This window comes from Sapajus apella, unplaced genomic scaffold (genome assembly GCF_009761245.1).
Source record: "Sapajus apella isolate SASKATOON/1434 unplaced genomic scaffold, GSC_monkey_1.0 scaffold108, whole genome shotgun sequence".
In the NCBI taxonomy this organism is placed as follows: Eukaryota; Metazoa; Chordata; class Mammalia; order Primates; family Cebidae; genus Sapajus; species Sapajus apella.
In genome coordinates, this window is record NW_022437048.1 from 4,211,520 (window position 1) to 4,235,551 (window position 24,032).

Here is a 24,032-nt window from a genome sequence, read left to right on the forward strand (position 1 = left end):
TTGTATCTCATGCAAATCTTTATTTCCTCTTCTGTTATGTGCTTTTCTATTGTATTTATTACACTTAAATGTATATATTACATTTCCAAACCAAAATAACATTTTTATTATTATTACATTATATAATGTTATGTCTTTTCAGAAGTGAAAAAAAATTTAAGAGCAAATATATACCTATATCATTGGATATATAGGTTTTTGTTTACCATTTGTTTGCTGTTATAAATTCAAGTTATCATTTGGTATTATTTCTTGCTCCAATTCACTTTTGCATCCATATACCACCTTAGTTCTATTATTGACTATGTATTACATATGTATATGTTAAAGGCCCAACAATGTAACTATATATGTGCTTTACATACTTTTTAAATTTGTTGAAGGAAGTTGAATAAATATGGATTATACAATTTGTTAATTTCTATAATTTTTTTTTCAGGTGCTCTTTTTTTTATGCGGATTAGAATTTTTTCTCTGTTTATTACTTTCAGCCTGGAAAATTTCTTTGGAAATTTTTTAAGGAAGGCAGATTACTTACTAATAAATCTTATTTTATGTTTGTTTAGGAATGATTTTATTTCCCCTTTACTTTTTAAAGATGATTTTGTAGAATATAGAATTTTTGGTTGACATTTTTTTCTTTTCATGCTATTGCCTTAGCGGAAGCATAGTTTCTGATAAGTACTCAGCTATTAATGTTATTTTAGTTCCCTTGTATATAATGACTTGTTTTTCTCTTTGCGCTTTATGATTTTCTTCCTTTAGCTTTTAGCCGGTTACTATTGTTTTATCTGTGTTTGGATCTTTTTGTATTTTTCCTAAACTAAGAGTATATTGAAACTCTGAAATGTGTAAATTAGTGGTTTTTAAAATCATTTATGGGAAGTTTGGGACATTATTTTGAAAATTTTCCACTGAATCTTTGTCTCTCTCTTTGTCATCTAGTACCCCTATTTGCATATGTTACTGTGCGTAAGTGTATCTCAAAAGTCTGTTTAATAATAATAAAACTCTGTTTAATTTTTTTCTTTTTTTTCCTCTGTTCTTTGGATTATATTGTGTCTATTGATCTATCTTCAAGTTTGTTGGCCCTTGCTTCTTCTGCTTCAAATATAAAGCAGGATTCTGCTTGTGCGTTTGTTATTCGTTATCATAATTTTCATTTTGGTATGTTGACTTTGTTCTTTTCAAAAAATATAACTTCTATTTCTTTCTATGTATTCTCTATTGGATGTGACATTATTATTATACCTTCCTTTTCAGCTTTAGATGTGGTTCCCTTTAGGTCTTTGAAAATATTTATAATATCTATATTAAAGTTTTGTTTGTTAAATCTGCAACTCATCACTTTCATAACACTTTTTTTGTCCATTTTTCCCCATATAGTAATCTGAATTTCCTATTTCTTTATAGATCATTTAAAATTTGTTAAACCTTCCTTATTTTATGTAGTATGTCATAGTTACTCTGAGAATTAAACCCACACCTTTTGAAAATTGCAATTATTAATTGTTTATTGAGTAATGAATTATTTAATTAAATCTCTTTTCTCAGTAGTGTCATTTCCTTGCTATTTCTACACAGAGGATACATCCTGGGGCATTTTCACAGGCCTATAATAATAGGGTTTTAGTAGAAGCCCTCTTTGACTCCTTCCTGTTTGTTGGCTTATTTGTTTGTTTTTCATACCCCGTCTAGCTATTAGACTTCATAAACTGTGGTTTATTCATCCTTTGCTTTTGGTAGTATCTCAGCGTCAAACATTACTTCACAATCTGATAAAATATCATTGAGTCACATTAGCAGTGATAGCTTTTGAGACATTTCAGATTGGTTTGGAAACAAGAAAGGCTCTACTTTACTGTCCTTCTCTTTGTTTTGTTTTTTGTTTTGTTTTGTTTTGTTATTAGCTTGCCCATGATCTTGTTTGTATCTCTCGTGAAATTACCGCCTTCTTTTAAACTGTCTACTGTTAAACTCTTCATATTTTAAGCACACATTTAGGCTTGAAATTCCTACATATTCTTTCAGATAAAATAAATTACTCTCATGAGAGCTTTAGAGCTCTTTGTTTAATGGTCTGACAGTTTCTTTGGGTGAAATGTATCAGCCCTGTCTCCAGAGCTTGGGGCAGAGGCAGTGGCACACTTTGTGCCACTAAGGGTAAGATGCTAGCCTCTTTTTTAGTTTGCTTCTTTTCTCAGGGAACCTCCATCCTATGAATGAATAATAATGACTATTTGGAACTCAGAGTTCTTAGTATGCTGTGCCTGAGTAAAAGCTCTGTGTTACGACAGTGGCTAGAAGAAAGAAGAGACATATTTTTGGCCTCTCTTGCCTGGAATTTAGCCTCTGTAACATATACATGAGGTGTGTGCATGCAAAACTCAGGAGGCTTTTCCCTCTAAAAAATTAATATAGCCCTCCTGTAGAAGTTTCATGGAGGTAGAGCTTAATGCTGTTGTCTACACCTGCCTGCAGTAAAATTTCTGTCACACTGAGTGAGGGTAGGCTAGAAAACAAGTCATCGTTTAATTGCCACAGGCCCTTGCTGTTGTTAACAACTCTTAGTAGATGTTCTTTAGTAGTTACTTGTTTGTTTGCTGCATGTCTTAAAGACAATTCCTAGTACAGTTTTCATTTGTTAATTAATTTCATTTTTTAAACCTTTTTTGTTTGCCCAGAGAATACCTGCTAACAGAAGCTGCAGATGCAGCATTTACCTTGAGATAACTTTGCCATCATATATCTGGTTTTTATTATTTTTATTACTGTTTTGATGGAAATGATTTTTTCTGTTTAGCAGTGGAATAAGCTGTTCTCTGCAATGGCTACACTCACATTTGTAGGAGGAACATGTGTTCATTGACTGCAACTATTTAAGTGCTGGAGGAAATATTCTTTTCATATATGTGCTTATATGGAAGAATTTCTGCATGGCAGATTTCTAGATGTAGAACTTCAGTTTAACGCTATATACTTACATTTTATTTTAGAAGGTTATTTTATATTATACTCCCTCAAAAATAGATTTTTCAGGTTTATGTAAATGAATACAAATACAGATCTATGTATATAGTAATATATATGTGTATAGTAATATACATGTGTATATATTACTATGTCTTATATATGTAATATATATGTGTATATATTCTTATGTCTTATGCAAAGGCATAAGAATAATATAATGGACTCTCAGGACTCAGAGAACAGTCAGAGTGGGGAGAAGGATAAAAGACTACACGTTGGGTGCTGTGTACACTGGTCAGGTGATGAGTGTACCAAAATTTCAGAAATCACAACTAAAGAACTTTTCCTTCTAATCAAATACCACCTGTTCCCTAAAAAGTATTGAAATAATTTTAAAATGAGAAAAAAATCAACCAGATGAATATTTTTAAGTGACCTGAAAAAATGGGTAAACTGAGGCTCATGGTGAAAGATTGGCTTAGTAAAAGGATAGAACTTGATCTCAGCTCTCCTGACTTTTAGCTCAGTGTTCTTTCCACCACTCACTCACTCATTTCTCCATTTAAAATATGTTTTTGGGCAGACATGTATTGATTTTGCCGATATTATTTGGAAAACCTGAGTTAGGAAAGCCTGAATTGACTCATAGAACAAACACCTTTGTAAAATAGTTCAATTTTACTGTAGGAAGCACGTAAGAGTTTCTGTATTTCTAATTCCACCTATGTTCCATTGGGAAATGACTTAAGCTCTAAAATGATAAAAATTTTGCCATAACTTTTAGGAAAAACTGAGGCTGAAGCAGGATGCACCATAAAAGCCAAGCAGCACTACTCATCTCAAAATATCAAAAACAAGAGAGAGGTTTTTGTTATACAATTCAATTGCTTAATAGTTCCTTTAGCAACAGTTAAAAATATCAAAATCCTGCTCAAATGAAGCCAAAGTATTCTGAGTATTTGCAAATCAGTACTGACATTCTCAGTGAACTTCTTGTGTTCTTGTGTTTATGTACAATATGTGAAATGTTGTTAAGCTCAGTGAAAATTTTTTCATGTTACCTGTGAATGGGAGCAACAAATTTCAATAGAAGCTCAACAAATTTAAATGTAAGATCATGTGGCTTTATATAGTTTTATATTTTTGTTGGTGTTTTCCTTCTTGACAAAAAATATTTCTAACCATTAAATAGGTATTAAATCTCTGAAACACAAATTTTTACTTGACAAGGTCAGCATGTTTTGAAGTGATGTTCTGTCATGGAAAGAAAGAAACCATGCATCATAGCCTTTCTTGTTGAAATAAACTGAAGTAGTCCCATCTATCAGGTTTCCCAGCTTCAAGCCTCAAATACAACTAATCTTTTTTTGTCTTCTTTCCAGTTCTAACAAATTTCCAGAAACAAAACAGACAACATTTTGTGATGATAAATATCACAGCTGCCACACAGGCCAGGAGGAACCCAATCACATCCAAAGAGTGGTACTGAAACCAGGTGAGGTCGTGGGCTGCAACCCGAAGGTGTTTGGCTCCTTTGTGGCGCATGACAAACTCAATCCAGAAGACTGCTCGATCCAGGGGCTTCACTGGTTGATCATGATGAATTCTTGATAATTTCATAGCGTTCTCTTTATATCCGAAGGATAAACATAGAGATACCAATATGGAAATTAAGTTAATTTGTCTGAGCATATCAAGTCCATGGAAGGTTTTTATTTTTTACATTTGTTTGTTTGTTTGTTTAGAGACACAGTCTCACTCTGTTGCCCAGGCTGGAGTACAGTAGAACAATCTTGGCTCACAGTAGCCTCCACCTCCTGGGGGAATCAAGCAATTTTCTGGACCAGCCTCCTTAGTAGCTGGGATTACAGGCACATGCCACCATGCCCAGCTAATTTTTGTATTTTTAGTAGAGACAGGGTTTTTCCATGTTGCCCAGGCTGGTCTCGAACTCTGGCTTCAAATGATCCACCACTCTCAGCTTCCCAAAGTTCTAAGATTACAGGTGTGAGCTACCACATCCACCCCATGAAAGGTTTTCAAAGTGTCAAATGATTCAAAATAAATGTCATAGAATTGACATAGAATTTGTATATATTAATTTGAGTCAATGTAGAAATTTTGGCTTCTAAATTGGAATTTTATCATTGATAAATATTTTTAACCTAAAAATGGAAAAAATCAGATGAGAAAACTAATTTTTCTCAAGCAAAGCAAATATGATTTATTTCATTATTTTTTTAAATTTGTTAATTTTTAGTTTTTTGGGTACATAGTAGGTGTATATATTTATGGGTTGCATGAGATGTTTTGATACAGGCTGCAATGTGAAATAATTACATTATGGAGAATAAGGTATCCTTCCCTTAAGCATTTATCCTTTGTGTTATGAACAATCCAATTATACTCTTTTGGTGCTGGAATAGGCATATGAGAACATACTCAACATCGTGAGCAATTTTAAGTGCTTTAAGAAATAGCGAAAATATAATTTGAGAAATATCATTTTTAATTTTTGAAAAGGAATTGTGGTCATGGTGAGTGAAATGCCTCAGAGCTAGTCACTCTGCTTTTACCCTACCCCTGTATCTCCTACTGTTTCCTATCCAGTAGCCAGAATGATATTTTTGAAATAAAAGTCAGATTTTGACACTCCCCTGAGTTAGATTTTTGCCTGACTTCTCATCATATTAAGAATAAAACCCCATCAAAAAGTGGACAAAGTATACGAACAGACACTTTTCAAAAGAAGGCATTTATGCAGCCAAGAAATATATGAGAAAATGCTCATCATCACTGGTCATTAGAGAAATGCAAATCAAAATCACATTGAGATACCACCTCACGCCAGTTAGAATGGTGATCATTAAAAAATCTGGAGACAACAGATGCTGGAGAGGGTGTGGAGAAATAGGAACACTTTTACACTGTTGGTGGGAGTGTAAATTAGTTCAGCCATTGTGGAAGACAGTGTGGTGATTCCTCAAGGATCTAGAAATAGAAATTCCATTTGACCCAGCAATCCCATTACTGGGTGGCACTGCTCACAGTAGCAAAAACTTGGAACCAACCCCCAAATGCCCATCAGTGATAGACTGGATAAAGAAAATGTGGCACATGTACACCATGGAATACTATGCAGCCATACAAAAGGATGAGTTCATGTCCTTTGCAGGGACATGGTTGAGGCTGGAAACCATCATTCTCAGCAAACTGCCGCAGAACAGAAAATCAAACACTGCATGTCCTCACTCAAAAGTGGGTGTTGAGCAATGAGAACACAGGGACACAGGGAGGGTAACATCACATTCTGGGATCTGTTAGGGGGTGGGAGAGCTAGGAAAGTGATAGCAGGGGGTTGGGGGATTGGGGAGGGATAACATTAGGAGAAATATCTAATGTAGATAACAGGGCGATGGATGCAGCATGGCATGTGTATACCTGTGTAACAATCTTGCACGACCTGCACATGTGCCCCAGAACTTAAGTATAATGAAAAAATAAAATAAAATAATAAAATCCAACTCTGTTATTTAGTCTATAGGAGCCTGCAATGTCAAACACTGGCAAGCTCTTCTCCTAACACTTTTTGCATGGACACTAGGTCTTCTAGAGACATTGACCTATTTTTCTTGACGCTCCCACAGGTGTTCTCATCTTAGCACCTTTACACATTTTGTCCCCTCTCTCCCACTCTTGGAGCATTCTTTCTTGCAACAACCAAGGCAAGCTTCTCTCTCATTTTGAGGCTTCCCTTGAAATGTTACCTCTAAGAGAGGCTTTTCTTGGCCACACTATGATGGAACCCCTAGGATTTTCTCTATTTTTTTATGATTATTTTGACATTTGATTCCTAGAATTCAAAATATATTACATATCTTTTAAAATAAACCTTTAAATATTAAAACCAAAAGATAAATATACATACACTAAGTAGGTCAAAAGTGTAAGATCATCTTGAAGAGAAGATACCAATTACCTACTGCTCAGTTAATGGTACAGGATATCACAACCTACCTAGAATAATTCTCTGTTCCTGAACTATTTAGTCATTAGCTTTGTCCTCCAATTAAGCATTAGTCTGACTTCAAATACCATACATTAGTTTTGCTTGTTTATATAATTGAATTATATAATATGTATTCATTAGAGTTGTTAAAAACGTTTTATGTAGCAGTTGTTGGTTAGTTCCATTGCTGTGTAGTATTTTGTTGATTGCTAACACGTGGATTATATCATCATCTTATAACCAATAGACATTTGAGTTGCAAACAATTTTTGGATAGTAGTAATAATTCTGTCATAAACATTTTTGTATATGAAATTCAAGAGTTTCATGGTCCCCCTCACAAGATATCCGACAGGTGTGTGGCTCATCTGTTCACTCCCTGTTCACACACAAACCCCTTACAGGAGGGGGAGCACACAGAAAGCCAGGTGCAGGAGCCTGGGTGAGCACCCTTGGCCTCTGGCCCCAAGTCACCATCCAGGGGTGTGTGTTTGTAACTCCCAAAGCCCATGTGGGTGGTGTTACAGGGTACTCTTTTAGCCTTGTCATCTTCTGATGGCTTAAGTGTTAACCAGTTCAGTGCCCTGTTAGTACTCAGGTGCTTGTCTGGCATTTAGGAAGAATCAGGTCGCATGTGGAATTGAAGGATGACATGTAAATGTTTATGACAGAATGCATGGCTTTTATTCAGTGCTGGAGTTAGCTGTTAGTGGGATGTATGGGGAGCTGGAATGGTAATAGAGTGGGAAGATGATCTTCCCCTGGAGTTTGGCCATCCAGTGTCCAATTTCCTCTCCTCTCTGACTGTCCCTAGCTGAACTACTCTCACCATTCAGAAGCTCCTTCTCTTCTCTCTAATGCACCATTCTGCCATTCTTCTGCTCTTCTGTTCATCTCCTTATGGAGCCGGGCATTTGGGGTTTATATGGGTTCAGAAGAGGGGGGCATGGGGGGTCCAAAAGGCAGCTTTGGGGCTCAAAAAGAGGAATGTGTGTTCTCATGTAAGGCCATCAGTTTTCAGGCTTGAAAGTGAGAACTTTGCTGGGGAACTGACCTCTTCTACCCAGTATTTTCCTGTTTCCTGTCCATATTATATATAGCACAAGTTTTATGTATGTATACATATCTGTTCAGTATATAATTGAAAGCAGCACTGCTGAGATAAAAATGCATGCATAGTCATGATTTACTTCTTGACTTTAATTTTTAATTTTTTACTTTTTTTTTTTCTGATGGAGTTCTTCTCTTGTTGCCTAGGCAGGACTGCAATGGCATGATCCTGGCTCGCTGCAAACTCTATCTTCCAGGTTCAAGTGATGGCTCATACCTGTATCCCAGCACTTTGGGAGGCCAATGCAGGTGGGTCACCTGAGGTCAGGAGTTTGAGACCAGCCTAACCAACATGGTGAAACCCTCTCTCTACTAAAAATACAAAATTAGCTGGGCGTGGTGGCACATGCCTGTAATCGCAGTTACTTGAGAAGCTGAGGCAGGACTTTAAATTTCTTTTGAAGTATATTTTTTAACTTCAAAAATCAAAGTTATTTTAGTTATTATTTTTATAATGTCCCTTACTTCCACTAAGGCTGTATTATATACACTTTATTATATTGAATCTTTTCATATTTGCTGAGTCTTACAGCCCACCAAATATCACTTCAAATAGCTATTAACAGTTCAACATGCTCTAAGAAAATGTATCTTCCAGTCAATATATATAATACATATATGTGTATTTATACATATATATGTATGTGTGCTTATACATATCTATGTATATGACAGTGTATCATGTTCCATTTGTTAACTCTGTTATTCTAATATTTTTTGTTCTTACTAATTATTTGCTCCTCTTTTTAAAGTCTGTTTTGATTTAATGGCAGTATTTATATATTTCCATTTAAATAGATCACCTTATATTTCTTTTATATTTGTCCAACATGTTTTACGGTCCAACCTGTTTTAAAGTGTTCCTTTAGGTGATACCTTTCATATAAAAATATTATTGACAGTAATTATAAATGCTGAATTGATGGTAGCTGGGTTGAGAATTTTAGGCATTTTTTGCATTGTTTCCTTTGGAGTATAAGTAAATAAATTATTACAAATTTAACTTATGAAAATTAAAATTTATGTGCTTCAAAAGCCATCAACAAAAAAGTAAAAAGTTAGCAGACCCAGAATGAAACAAAATACTTGAAAATTACATAGCTGATATAAGATTATATCCATAACATGTAAACAGTTCTTAAAACTCAGTAACAAGGAGCAAAGTTAAAAAACATTTCAAGGATTGGAATAGACTTTTTTCCAAAGAAGATATATCTTCAATAAGGACATATAACAATGCTCAACATTTTTAACCATAATGAAAATTCAATTCAAAAGCACAATGAGAGATCATTTCACCCCCACAAAGAAGGCTACAACAAAAAGACAATAACAGGTGTTGGCAACATTGTGGAGGAATTTGAACCCTCTTGTACTCTGGTGGTAATGGCAAATGGAGCAAGTCATTTGGAAAACAGTTTAGCAGTTCTTCGTAAACATACAGTTCCCACATCAGCCAGGAATTCCAATTACAGTATCAACCCAAAAGAAAGGAAAATATGTTTATGCAAAAACATGTATAGCAATGTTCCTAATTGCCACAATTGGAAACAAGCAAAAGGCCAATGAACTGATAGGTGAACAAATAAATTATGGCATATCCATACTACAAAATGTTACACTGCTGTAAAAAGAAGTATAAATACACACTACAACATGAATGAATCTCAAAAACCATTAAAAAATTTAAAAATTATACTAGGTGAAAGACATCATTGACACAACACCTTAAAAAGTATAATTCCAGATGGCTTCATGACTCTAAGCATTCTAAATATATTGGGATTTTATACTGTAAATAGATGGGTTTTAAGTTATGGAAATTATATCTAATTATCAAGTCTGTTACAGTAATTGTAACAATAAAAGTGAATTTTGCATCAGGAAAATAGTTATACTTTTAGACATTTTAGGTATTTAAAATATTTAATGATGTTTCTTCAAGTTTATTTTTCCTATTATGGATTGATTGTATCAATTTTTTAAAATGCCTTTTAAATATTTTCTATATTACTTTAAAATTATTTTTGTGTAGAAAATTGTTTCACTAATTGGATGTCCCTTAAATGTATGGGGTCCAAACACAATTTTTTAATAACTGCTCAAAAATCAAAGAAGATTTCAGATTGGCTACATCATTTAAATTATTTCAAAATTAGTCTCTTGCAAAAAGGATGAATCTCATACTTAGTATTTACAAGATAAGCTGTCTATACAAATACCACCTAGTAAAAATTATTATACTCACATAGGATCATTAATTACAGTCTTCAGTGCATTCAGCAAGTCTGTACTCGACATTGTGTTGAAGTCCAATCCAACAGCTGCACCCTTGACCTTCATGTGAACAATGTTATCAGGTTGATCCGCAAACAATGGAATGCCCACCATAGGGATCCCATGGTAGATCACCTCGTAGATGCCACTGGCTCCACCATGAGTTATAAAAGCTCTGGCTTTTGGATGACCTAGGATTAAATTAATGTTAGCAAAATTATTCATAGGAATAAAATGAGAAATCCACAACTAAAGACTCTAAAAGTGACAGTGATTTCTAGCTAACACATTGAACCAAATTAAAATTGTGTTTCAGACTTCAGAGGAAGGAGCACCTACTTCTGCTGTAGATGTAAGTGAAAGCTATATGAAAGCTATATGAAAGTCTTCAGACTGAAAAAAATTAATACCAGCTTACCAGTAGGATTAAAGAAAAAGCACAATCTAAATAAAAGAAATAAACTATGCAGAAAAGAAATCCCCAAAAAAGTGATGGACATGTAAGAATGTGTTCTCTTAAGTGCGGTCACAGAATGTGATATGACATGTGTAAGGCAGCAGGCAGTTGGGTGATGGTGATGTCAGGATTGAGGAAGGACAAGTTACTCTTCATCATGAAATGTGTCATCACTTTATGATTAAGATTAGGAGTTTAATTCTTCAAAAAATGCAGAGCCCCTGATGATAGCAGAGGAGCTCTTATTTTAGTGACATTATAAATAAACCTGCATAAAAAGAAAGAACAGGTGTAAAGTTATAGAAGTAGGAGACAGACAACCCATGAAGTTATTTAAAAATTCTGTAAGACGTAATAAATAACACCTGAAGTAAAGATACTCTGTTTCCGACCATAAAGATTGTGAGCATATGTAATACAATGCTGACAATTACTGCTTATTATTGTTCCTATGGTACTGGAATAAACATAAAGAAATTTCATTTTTTTAAAGTTTTTCCATAACAAATAATCTTATTTCATGATGAATTATTAACACTCTAATTGCCTGTTATTAATATATTATATATTTGTTCTCCAGAGTCATACCAAGAAGGTCGTTCTGGGGTATCCACTTGTACACCTGAGTATTGTGTCCTAAGGCATGAGGTTTATTCCCATCAAATCTCCACAGAACCTGTTACAGTAAAGAAAACATCTTATTCCATGGGTGAAATTCCAAAGCTACAGAATGTTAGAACTCTAAAGAGATTAAGAATGAGATCAAGGGATGTTAGGTAATAAATACTACTCAAAGACTGATGTAAATAGAATACTTACATTTCATTTTCTTAACTTTTATAATTAGTTAAGTATAAAAGGAAACCAGGATTTTCCAAAATAATAGCTTAGAAAAATGAGATATCAATGAAAAGTTCAAATATTTAAAAAACTGTTACTCTTTTAAAAAGAAGACCTTGATGCAGCCAACTATCATATGAAAAAACACTTAACATCACTGCTCATTAGAGAAATGCAAATCAAACCACATAGATACCATCTCATGCCAGTCATAATGGCTATTTATTAAACTCAAAAAGTAATAGATGCTGACAAGATTGTGTAGAAAAAGGAACGCTTATACTCTGTTAGTGGGAGTTTAAGTTGATTCACCCATTATGGAAGTCAGTGTGACACTTCCTCTAAAACCAAGAGGCTAAAATACAATTCAACCCAGCAACGCTATTACTGGGTATATACCCAAAGGATGATGAATGACTCTCTTATAAAGGCATATGTATATTCATAGCAGTAGTATTCACAATAGTAAAGGCATGGAATCAATCTTAATGTCCATCAATGATTGACTAAATAAAGAAAATGGTGTATATATACACCATGGAATATTATGCTGCCATAAAAAAGAACAAGACTTTGTATTTACAGGGACATAGATGAAGCTGGAGGCTGTTATACTTAGCAAACTAGCATGGAAACAGAAATCCAAATGCTACATGTTCTCACTATTAAGTGGAAGCTAAAAGATGAGAACACATGGAAACATGGAAGGAACAACAAACACTGGGGCTTATTGGAGGGTGGAGGGTGGAGGATGGGAGGGGAGAGAAGAACAGGTAAAATAACTAATGGGTACCGGACTTAATTCCTGGGTGATGAAACAATCTGTGAAATAAACCCCCTTGACACAAGTTTACCTATGTAACAAACCTGCACATGTACCCCTGAAGTTAAAATGAAAGTTAAGAAACAAAATTAATTTAATTTTAAACACATAATTCTAAAAAATTATATGTATGAAAAAAATTCAAGTAGTCATTATAATGCTAGTGAAAAAGCAGTAACAATTTAGTAATGACCTATATATTCATTTTGTTTGATGTATTTTATACTAATTTTTATCTTCCAAATCAAATATTAAATTCTTCATTTTTTAGTAACATGGGAAGTAATACATTCATTTTACTTGTCTATAAGTAATTATATTAGAGTTTGGTGTCCTTGATTGACAAAAAAGCAAGTTGATAAAATAAACTACTTGTAAGAAATGAGTTAATGCAACAAAGATAGCATGTATAACTTCTTTGAAATTATGAATTATCAACACTACTTCCAGCAGAAATTTCAAGGGGAAATTTTTGAGACAAATTCAGAGTATTATCGATATTGCTAATTTTAGATGTTTTTGCAGTATTGAAATAAGGAACCTGTTGGTGTCATAAATAAAGAGACAGCTTTTGAATAAATTCAAACTTGTATTTTTCTGAAATTGGTCAACTGATTGTAAACACTTCAACAATGTGCTACAAAGCTTGACAACAGTTATTAATATGTTCTGCTATAGCAAAGACATTTTTATGTTTAAGTTACTAACTTTAGAACTCCCAAGCAATTCTTATGAACTGAACAATACTTAGAGTATTTAACTATTGTTTTGTCAGTATTAAAGTAACTGAATTTTCAGCAAAAACATTAGTATAGTTCATTACAAGAAGACTATATCAGATAAGGAACTAAAAAGTAATTGACCAAGACACACAGGTCAATTCTACACAGAAGAAAGTATGTTCCTACTATGTTCTATAGAGGGGGTATCTGAGCCTATTCCCCTGCCTGGCTTCCTTCTGTTTGACTCCTTCCTATATTCTCTTCTGCTGCTTCCACTGGGACAAGTTGTTAACCTGATAGTGCAGAGTCCTTGTGTGGCCACATTTTATACAGCACAGGATCCACCTTCAGGACAGGACCCATCTCCACCCTTTCTCTTTCATCTTCCTGCTTCAGACATTGGCTGGGCTCAGTCCAGCAAGGGAGGCTGCTTTTTCTCTTTCTCTAAATCTATCTGACTGGATGGGAACTTGGACTAGTTGTATGTCAGCCTAGGTCATCCTTTCTCTGAATAGTAACCTGAACATCATACAATTGTGCCTATTCCAAAATGTGCATGAAGTATATGAGGCTGGATTACGTGGCAAGCCTAAATTTCATGATGCATGTTACACATTTTGAAATACCTGCTATTGTTAGTGTGCTAGTGAAGTCACACCTTTAAATGTAACTTCTTCTGATAACATCTGTAGTGTGTACAATGCCCACAGGAATCCTTAAACTTAAGTGTCAAATGACAGGGGAAGAATTTGGCGGTATCCCTTACCTGGCCCCAACATCATGGTAATACCAAAACTTTCCCTACACTACTTAAATATGTTTATTCCTTTTATCCATAAAATAGCTTCTGTATTATTTTAGCATATTCCATGTATATTTCTGATTTTGAACTAATATCTGATAATTAGTGCTATCCCAACACTAAATTTTTAGGCAGAAAATTTATGTAATTGGATTATTTACAGATTTTGACAGCCTCTTTCAGTAGTTTTCCAAACCACTAAGGCATTTGATCTAACCTTTTGTGGGATCTTGGCAAGGGCTGATGCAATTACGTTGGCCCTTTCTTCTGTCATGTTACTGATGATTGACCCCAGAGAAAACACCACAATGCCATTTTCTCCAGAGCTCTGGACAAACTCTTCCATTTCCTATGAAAAAAAGAATTTGTTCCATCACAAAAGAGCATCAGCTCAGCAAGCACCACTGAAAGATTTGGTACAAATAACTAAAGAAAGAAAAGCAAATACTATCAGTTATTATTGCAGTAAATTTTAGCTTTTAACTGACTCAATCATTCAATTTCTCATCAAGAAGATGTATACTATGAGATGGGTGGCCTCTACGAAAACTATTTGTGAAAATGTGTGTGTGTCTGTGTGTGTACATGCTTTTGTGTGTGTGTATAAGAGAGAAATGAAATGGAGCTATTACATAGTGGTCTAGAAGATAATTGTAAGGCCAGTCACCTCGCTGGGAAGCCAGACCCACCTACCTGTCTCTGCACCTGGCACCCATTTCTGCACCCAGCACCCACCTCTGCACTCAGCACCTATCTCTGCTCCCAGCACCTGCCCCTGCGCTCGGTACCTAGCTCTGTGCACAGCTCCCTTGGGAAGCCTGGGCTGATGGCTGGCTCTTGCACCAGAAAACCTGCCCTACAACCTACCAACCAATAGCGTCCTGCCCTGTCCAATCCCGCTCCCCCAGACCCAATCACAGCATCCTGCTGTTGCCCGTTCCTCATAGCCATAAAAACACCCGGCCCCAGGAAGTCAGCGAGACTTCTCTGGCCCCCTTTCCCCGGACCATAGAACCTCACTGTGAGCTAAATAAACTGGCATTTAGTTTTCTTATATGGCCTCAATTTCCTCATTTTAAACACGGCAATAACCCTTACAATAATGCTAGAAGTATTATACCCAGACTCTTCACTTATAATATTGTAGTTACTAATATAGGTCTTGAAAAGTGGTACCACTTGCCTTTAACTCTATATTGTCATTTTACTAAATCACATGTTTTTTTCAGGCAGGTTTTCTACAGAATTCTTTTAGTTTGAAGCCATCAGTGGTTTGCTTTCCTAACTATTAGCACTGAGGAAAAGTTATTCACAGTTGGGATGAGTTTGTGTCTACATTTATCTTACTGTATAATCCTTTACACTTCACTTAAGTTTTGTCAGAGTTTTCCAGTCTTTTTTCAAATAAAGAAAAAAATAATCATAAAAGGTGGTGGTTAAGAATTACTGACATTCTGGAGTCAGGTTTTGATTTGAAATTTCTATGAATTAGTCCTGAGAGTCTCATTTGTAACACAGAATTGTATAGTATATAGTTAGATAGTTGTATGATCGTATTTCTCAGGTTATTGTTTAGGCGGAACCCCTATTGCCCTGAAATCACACTGTTAAATTGATGTGCTGTTTATAACTGCATATGAGGAACTCTCATCTTTACTTTGCTGTGTCTCAGAGGCAGCATTTGCACCATGACAGAAGAGGCCACCAGGCTTTCCCACGTGGGAGATCTGGTCACCCTCATGAGTAGCTCACTCACACTACATAAACTCCTAGTGAAGATGTGCTTGGCAAAAATTGATTGATAATTATTCTGATTTGCTTTCTCCAATCTGTGCCAATATTTAAATTTATATACTTTCGGATTTAATCATTAGGGTAAAACTTTTTTTAACTGTTGTTTATAAAACAAATAAAAAATATCCAAATATTGACTGTGAAGACCATATGTTGCTGTGTATTTTGAAAAATATGGTTTTTAATCTTCCGACATCAGTGTTAACGTGAGAGCCATTGTATTACTATTACAGGTAATACATGGGGAATCTAGGCATTTTGTGTAATTGCAGTTACCTGTTGCCACATTTAATGTAACCCATGTTCAGTGTTTACTCTCACTGGCTTGATGCCCAGAGCCTTCTTTATCCACCCAATGTTGAAGTAATCTAACCTCTGTTTACTGATTCATCACTGATGTGGGCTGCTTGTTTACCATTCTGTGGCAACTTCATAAAAATAATACAAAATCAATGTAAGTAATTTGATAAAAGTATGAAAAGTTTAGAAAGAAAAGGAAATTTTTCTAAAATTTCTATTTAGAGATATTATGGATGTAAATTGTGTATGTTCCCATCATGGCTTTCGCTCTATTTACACGTGTACATGTAACATTTATTTAGAAAATTTTAACCTTATTGTACATACCTTTTCCTCCTACAAAAAACTTATCGTCTTGTCATATGTATAATTTTCTACCTCACTTTACTTTTATTATGGCTGACAGTGTAAGTTAACATTTGATTAATAAAATTATTGTAATGCTATAGTGTGTACATAGTATAAGTTTTTAATCATTGCTTCTTTTAAGATGTTGAGTTACTTCCAATGTCAATTTTATGAATATTTTCCATAAATATTGCCTGTACATCTTGAATTATTTTTTCTCTGTATGATTTCATGTGAATATATTATGAAACCAATGGCTATGTGCATCTTTAAACACTTGATACCTTTTGTCAAGTGTCTTTTTGTTTTGAAATATACAATTATCTGAGAATCTAATATATTGAAAATAAAGCAACTTGGGTTAACAATTATTTTATGTAATAAACAACTAGAGAAATGATTTCACAACCATTGACTTGCATTGAAATCTTTCTGCAAAATAATAACAACAGCTAGTATTAGTAATTATCACCATTGTAAAGAAAAGTCATCCTTTTTCTTGTCTTTCTATGCCTCCTACTCTCTTCCCCTCCTACTGGCATGATCACTTTCCCTTAATGTGAATAGGGAAATCTTTCAATAGCAGGACAGGGTGGCATAAAAATTTTATTAATCTTGCCTCAGCTTTTGTCTCTTTAGAAAGTTATATAAAGCACATACAATTTGCATGCAACATAGATATTGGATTTTAACCATGGAATAAATTCTCAGTTTTATGTAGACAAAGATCTTAGGAGATTACTTAATAATGTATTAAAGAATGCTTACTTTCTACATATGTCTTAAAAGTATGATATTAATTTAAAATATATGAGATTCCTGTGTTCCTTTATAAAATATATCATCTTCTACTGGTATGCAGACAGAATTCTTTTGTTATTGTAAACTAAGTTTATATTCAGATACAAATGATAGAAATTATTTGGTCTTTATTATATGTAAGTTGTTCATCTTCTCCCTGCTTCTCTGTAGGCAGCTATGGTATCTAGACACAAGTTCCCCCAGGAAGCTTTACTGAGTTGCTTGTCATAAGGCCAAAAACACCTGCTTAATAGGGTGTGTTTCTGTTCTATGAAGTAAACCTCTGGGATCTCAGTGTACAATGAGTTATATCCTTGAGTAAAATCAGATGAACACTAAGCTTGGCTGCAACTATTATTAGGGTTACATATTTGTGTTGTTAAGTAATTATTTTATTTTCAGCTACAATACTTAAGATCCTTATCACTTAGAGTAGAATTTTAGAAATTCAACTTGCTCATCTTACTGGCAAAACTAGCATATCTACTTTTATTCAGGTCCACAGAATATCTGCTATCTATGACTTTGCAAGAGAATGTAATCTTGATGTGCTGAACAATCTGGTTCTGGTTCTGCTAAATGAAGAATGTTATCTCAAGTGACTTGTACATGTTAAGTAATCAGTAGTATTAGTGATCATAGTAAAATAACCATAATTGCAAAATTAATAATATTTCTAAATCACTGACTATATAACAGAGACATTTTAAGTGTTTTGTCTATATTATCCTTTATTCCACACAACACAATATGAAGTGGGTACTATTAGTGTAAATGAAGGCAAAATTATTTCTGTAAACATTCTAGCTTATTTTTCCATCATCTGCTACCAGATTCCATGCAAAATTTCCCAATTTGTCTGCTTTCTTTTAAAAAAAATGATCTTATCACACATCATTTCTTAACTCTTTTTAGCAGTTTCCAAAGGTGCTTAATAAATATTTTAACTCCTAATTAGTATCTGGCTCTAACGTGACTCTCAGAATCACCTGATTCTCACTCAGCCTTTCCCGTTGTTCAGCTCCCATCTTAATTATTGGTGATTTCAGGATACTTTTTAAATCTCCACTGACGCTTTCTTGGCATTGGGTTTTTCCTCAAAATAATAGCTTTGCATAGTTTTTATTACTTGCACATATTGTATCTTTTGAAGTAGAATGTAACATGTGTGGAGACAGAAATTGTGTCTATTATTTTTTCTGTTGCCTGTGGTTTGTGCTAAACTTTTTATAAATATTCTTTGAATGAATGACCAATACATTCTTACATGCTTATGTGTTGCGTAATCAAGACTTTAATTTAACCAATCCTATTTTCGAAGTCTCCTTAGTACACTTCTCTATCTTTAGTAATGATTAAACTCACATAATTGTGATGGTATCAACAAATCAACATGCACATGAGTTTCTAATTGGTATCTGCTTCACCCTGACCACTTCCCATCTTTCCTTCACTGTAAGTCAATCACTTGGAATGAAGACTATAGGATCATTCCTACTAAAAATTCAAAGCAAACAAATTAAAACCAAAAAAATTTTTTTTTTCCTTACCTTAGGTAAGGGTTTGGCAGGTTTGCAGTGGAGCCCTCCAACAAAATCAACATTTGGTAAGAGTGGATGAGGAAATTGAAAATCTCAGGAGTTTCGAATAAGCCATATGTCAGCTTTCCCCATTGTCTCAGATAAAGTAGTGGGTCTTCCTGACAGGAATAAAGAACAGAAAAGGTAGATGACACAAGATAATTACACTTGGTAGTTTTCTGAAATGGATGAGAACAATGTAGGCAAAGTGTCTGTGCTTTGAAATACATAAACATATATTCAAATATAGACATAATTTAATTTTTATGAATTATATATTTTGCCCATGTGTACTTATAAGAAAAGCAAAGTGATAAGAGAATTTTGAGGATAAACGATATCGTGAATGCCGCATCATTATACTCACAATCATAAGCAATTATTAAAATAATCCCTAGAGAATTAAACATCCATTTCTTTACCCTTTAAAGCTTCAAAATAGTAGCATATACATATTAACTCTTCGAGCCACATGATCAACTAATTCTGCTGTACCTATGAAACAATTTTCTAAGAAATAGTCTAGTTTCCATAATTCATGAAGCTAATCCTTTCATCTTTAGTTACTCAAGTGAACTGTGGGCTATTTTGAGAGTATGGCTGAAATACTTGTGCCCACTACTGCTTTTGATTCATCCTAAGGTATTAATAATATTAGCTTTTAAGTAAATACATTTGTAAATTACAGCTAGAAAATTTTGAGAAATTATTGAAATAGAGATTTGTACTCAAATTTAATTTGGCTCATATTTTTTTAATAAATAGACATAGTTTCAAAAAAATGAATACATATATAACAATGTTGAGACTTCAACAAGATGATTGCCTTAAAAAGAATGATTTCCCATCGTTTAGTAAGGGAATGCAGAGACATTAGAAACTACAAATTCCTTATTCGTTTTTGCATTTGAGATGGAGACAGTATTTCTCTCAACTGTGAAGGAAACCTGGTAGAATGAGGACATATTTTAATTTCAGAATAAGGAAACTAAGATATACAAGAAAAAATTTCTGTAATCTTACATAGATAGTTGCAGAAAAATGTGTGACAATCTACATGTATGCATTCAGCAAGATGTTTGTTGATGGGCCTTTTTTTAGGATGAAAATCTGTATAGTAAAACAGATGTGTGATTAAAGAAATATTAGGTGCACTAATATACCAGTATATGGCTTCCTAGAGTGTTCTGTATGAGCAATTGCCACAGGGTATTGAATGATCTTATAATTTAAACTTTTCTATAATATTTATGTGATTCATAGATCATCTTGTGTTTTCATTTCATAAATTCACTTACAAAAACCTTTACTACAAACCGGGCATGCTGGCTCATACCTGTAATCCTAGCACTTTTTGGGAGACAGAGGCAGGTGGATCACTTGAGGTCAGGAGTTCAAGACCAGACTGGCCAACATGGTGAAGCCCTGTCTCTAATAAAATACAAAAAAATTAGTCAAGCATGGCGACATGCACGTATAATCCCAGCAGGGAGCTGAGATGGTGTCACTGCACTGCAGCACTCCAAGCTGGCACCATGGGAGACAGAGCAAGCCTCCAAAAAAATAAAAAAATAAAAACAAAACTCACTACCCTGACTTTATTGCTTTATATAAGTTCAGCTTCAAAGGCACAGGAAAGTTAGATCTCCATGTTACCAACCGAAAAAAATTACTTACCTAGAACTTCACTGTAAAACTGGTCCCATTTCTTCATATTAAATATTTGGAACCAAAATTGAAAATAAAGCACATAGATCATATTTTTTACCCTCTCCATGAAAGCCATTTGATCACTTAATTCTGACATAACAACAGGTGCATAGGAAGGAGGAAATAGAAATCGTCCACTATGCTTTTCAATAGTGTAACCAGGAGAGAAGCGGAGAGTGTACACAAAGGGTATGTTTAGTAGTTCAGCCAGCAGCTCACCACCGGGAAAAATAGCATCTGCAAAAACAATGTCAAATCTTGACTCCTGTAGCTTTTCCATAAGTTTCTTATTTGAAACTACATCCTTGCAGAATTTTCTATGTATGTCACCAAATGTCCACATGATTTCTTGTACTTGTGAAAAGTATGACCAAAATGTGTCTTTAGGAAGGTCTACCCATCTGTTGACCTGTTGCAGGATGATATCCTCAAACTCAGTTTTAGTTAAAGATGCTGGATACACTTCAAATTTAAGAGTAGATTGGCTGTTGGGATCAAAAAGAATGGAAGCTGAAGATGCCAGCACAGTCACCTCATGCCCTCTCTGGACAAGTTCATCCAGGATTGTCCTCATATTCATCCAAAGGCTGAATTCTGTGGGCCACACCAGCACCTTTCCACAGTCCCCAGAGTTAATGTAACAGCTCAGCTGTATGAGTAGAAAAACTGAAGTCCATTTCACAGACATCCTGGTACAATTCAAGGCTTTTTTTTTTTTCATTTGCTGTTTCTTTCTGTCATTTCCTGTGGTTATATTCACAGATAAATCAATCAAGAGGTTAAAATGTAACTTACACTTCAAAGTAAATACATTACCATCAGATTAACAGTCTGAGCATGTAGATGGCAAGGAGATAAATGAAGGTTGATGACCTATTTACACAAGTGTGTTTGATGTCCCTTTTATGTTTATAAGTGCTGTCTTTCAGCTAATATCGACGTTCTTGCATGGACACATCACTTGTCTTATATAATATATTTTAGAAGAGTTTCCAGAACCTTAGTCATGGAAGGCTCATGTTTCTGCATTCTATTTGACACAGAACTGAAGACAAAATAACAAAACATGAATCAAATAATGTTTTGTATACTTTGTTCATACGTAATTTATACACCATACAGCACTATCAACTGAGGCGTGGTGTGCAGGGCAGGCTGCCAATTTTGCTGTTTGGACAACTTAGCTGTACTGCCCTTCAAGCTTTGGAAGGTCCAAATGTACTGGTGGTGGAAGGAATCCACCAGTTGCTGCACGTCTTCTCTACAAAAACATGGCCAGACTGCTTCTTTAAGCAGGTACCATATCCTGTTCCACCTCACCGGGACTCCAGCCACTCCCACCACTGTCCTCGGGTCCACAGAAATTTGAAAACTCCCTGTGACAGAGCTCCCAGAAAGAGGTATGGGCCGGCATCTTTGCTAGTTGAATGACTTATCAAATCCAGTCTGTAAGTTTTGAAGAGTCCAAGCTGACTGGAGTGAAAATGATACACCAGGACAGCACAACAGCCATATAAAAATGTGGCCAGACTGCCCTTTTAATTGAATTCCAGACCCCTCACCTCATCACCAGGTGGAGCCTTCCAACTGGGATCTCTGGCTACCACCACAGTTGACAGAGGTTCCAGGCCCTTCCTGGTAAAGGGATCTCAGGGGGCAGGGCAGGCTGACATCTTTGCTGTTTGGGCAACTTAGCCATTTCAGCCTTCTAGCTTTGGAGTGTCCAAGGCAACCAAAGGCTGAAGTGTACCCCCAGCACAGCACAGCGGCTTAACCAAAATGTGGTTTGATTACCTGAAGCAGGTCCCTGATACCATTCCTTCTGACAAGGGTTCTTATCTCCCAAATGGGGTCTCCAGCCACCTCTTAGAGGTGTGTTTGTGCCAGAAATAGGTCCATACCTCCCTGGGATGGAGCTACCAGAGAAAAGGCTAGGCTGCCATTCTTGCTGTTTCTCAGCCTTCACAGGTGATACCTCCGGGTACTAGAAAATCTGAGGTGACTAGTGACTGGAGTAGGTCTCAGCATACCACAGCAGCCCCACGGAAAAGTGATTAGAGCGTAATGTAGGTGCCTATTTCCATATGGACTCCTCAGGAAGATCTTCCTGGCCTGGGTCTCTAGCCATCCCCTGTCCAAGCTATCTAGCTAGTACCAACTTGGCTCTTCTCTGGAGAGAGACCCCGGGGCAACAGAAAGCCTCTCTGCCACAGCCTCTGCAATGGAAGTTTCCTCGCCTCCCTTGGCCAAAGGAGCAAGGACACTTAGCCACCGCTGACTTGCATCTCTCAGAAATGAAGCCACAGGAATAAACAAAGTAGCAAAGCAGGAAGCCAACTGATGTGGAGCCTAGAGGGGTGGGTGCAGGAGAATCTGTAGCACAGTGTGGCCAGGAATGGCCATCTTTCTAAGTTCAACTTTCATGAATAAGAGACCCTAGACCTTGGGTAACAGTCAGACCTGATTCCTGCATGGTGTTCCTGCGCATCAGACAAGGCTGGTCTGATTTCAGCACTCCTTGATCTTCTACCCTCTCCTGGGGCCCCAGCCTTTCCGTGCATGCCTACTTACATGACAGCCTTGGGTGCCCTGGTGGCCCACACCACAGCTGCTGCACCGGAGGACCATGCCTCAGCAATAGAGAGATCCAGTGAGGCAGCCCCTATGACTGTGCACCAGTCTGTGTTCCAGCCCCATACTGCAGCTCCCCGGAACCCACAGAAACTCCTCACACAGCTTTGCTTAGTGCATGTATGCATGGGTGGGTTCTAATATCTCATTTTCTTTATGTATTGTTTTCCTGAATTCATTCAGTTCTATTTACGTTGTTCATTTGTGGCTTTTTGATGTTTATAAGATGGTTATTTAGAATTTTTTGCCATAAATTTATTGATCTCAATTTCTTTATGATTAATTATTGAATATTTGTTTTGTTTCATCAGAAGATTCATATCTGCCTACTTTTTAATGTTTCTTTTAGCTTTATTTTGGTGTGTGTGTTTAAGGAGGCAATCATCTCTTCTACTCTTCATGGACTTGCTTTGGAAGGGAAACTCCTCCTCAGTCAGGCTGATAGAGATTCTGGAATCTTCAGAACCTTTTCTATAGATGTGTTCTTCACATCTTTCTCCTTACTGTTGAAAAAGGATCAGAATTATATGTCTTACCCCAATCTTACAAGCCAGTCTATGTCCTAAGACTACCCATTTCTTCTCCCTAGGACAGTGCATGATATAAGGCCTATATCCCTTAAACTGCAAATAAATTATGTGTATTAAGCAAGTTTGACATTGCTGTAAATAAATGCCTCTGATAGGGTAATTTGCAAAGAAATGGAGCTTAATTGTTTATGGTTCTACAATCTTTACAGGAAGCCTGGTGCTGGCAACTGCTTGGGTTCTGTGATGGCCTCGGGAAGCTTACCATTATAGCAGAAAGCAAGGGGTGGACAGGTGGGGTAAGCACATCACATGGTAAAAGCAGGAG

General features: G+C 35.6%; 1 protein-coding gene across 1 annotated transcript; it reads right to left on the reverse strand.

The window, feature by feature from the left end:
- Positions 1-3,631: 3,631 nt before the first annotated feature.
- Positions 3,632-21,278, reverse strand: LOC116537255 (UDP-glucuronosyltransferase 2B4-like). Its single transcript, XM_032259311.1, is given in 6 exon segments — positions 3,632-4,609; positions 10,341-10,560; positions 11,415-11,502; positions 14,231-14,362; positions 18,807-18,955; positions 20,514-21,278. Coding segments are annotated over 6 exon segments (1,623 nt in total). The 5' UTR covers positions 21,268-21,278; the 3' UTR covers positions 3,632-4,329.
- Between the last annotated feature and the right edge of the window lie 2,754 nt (positions 21,279-24,032).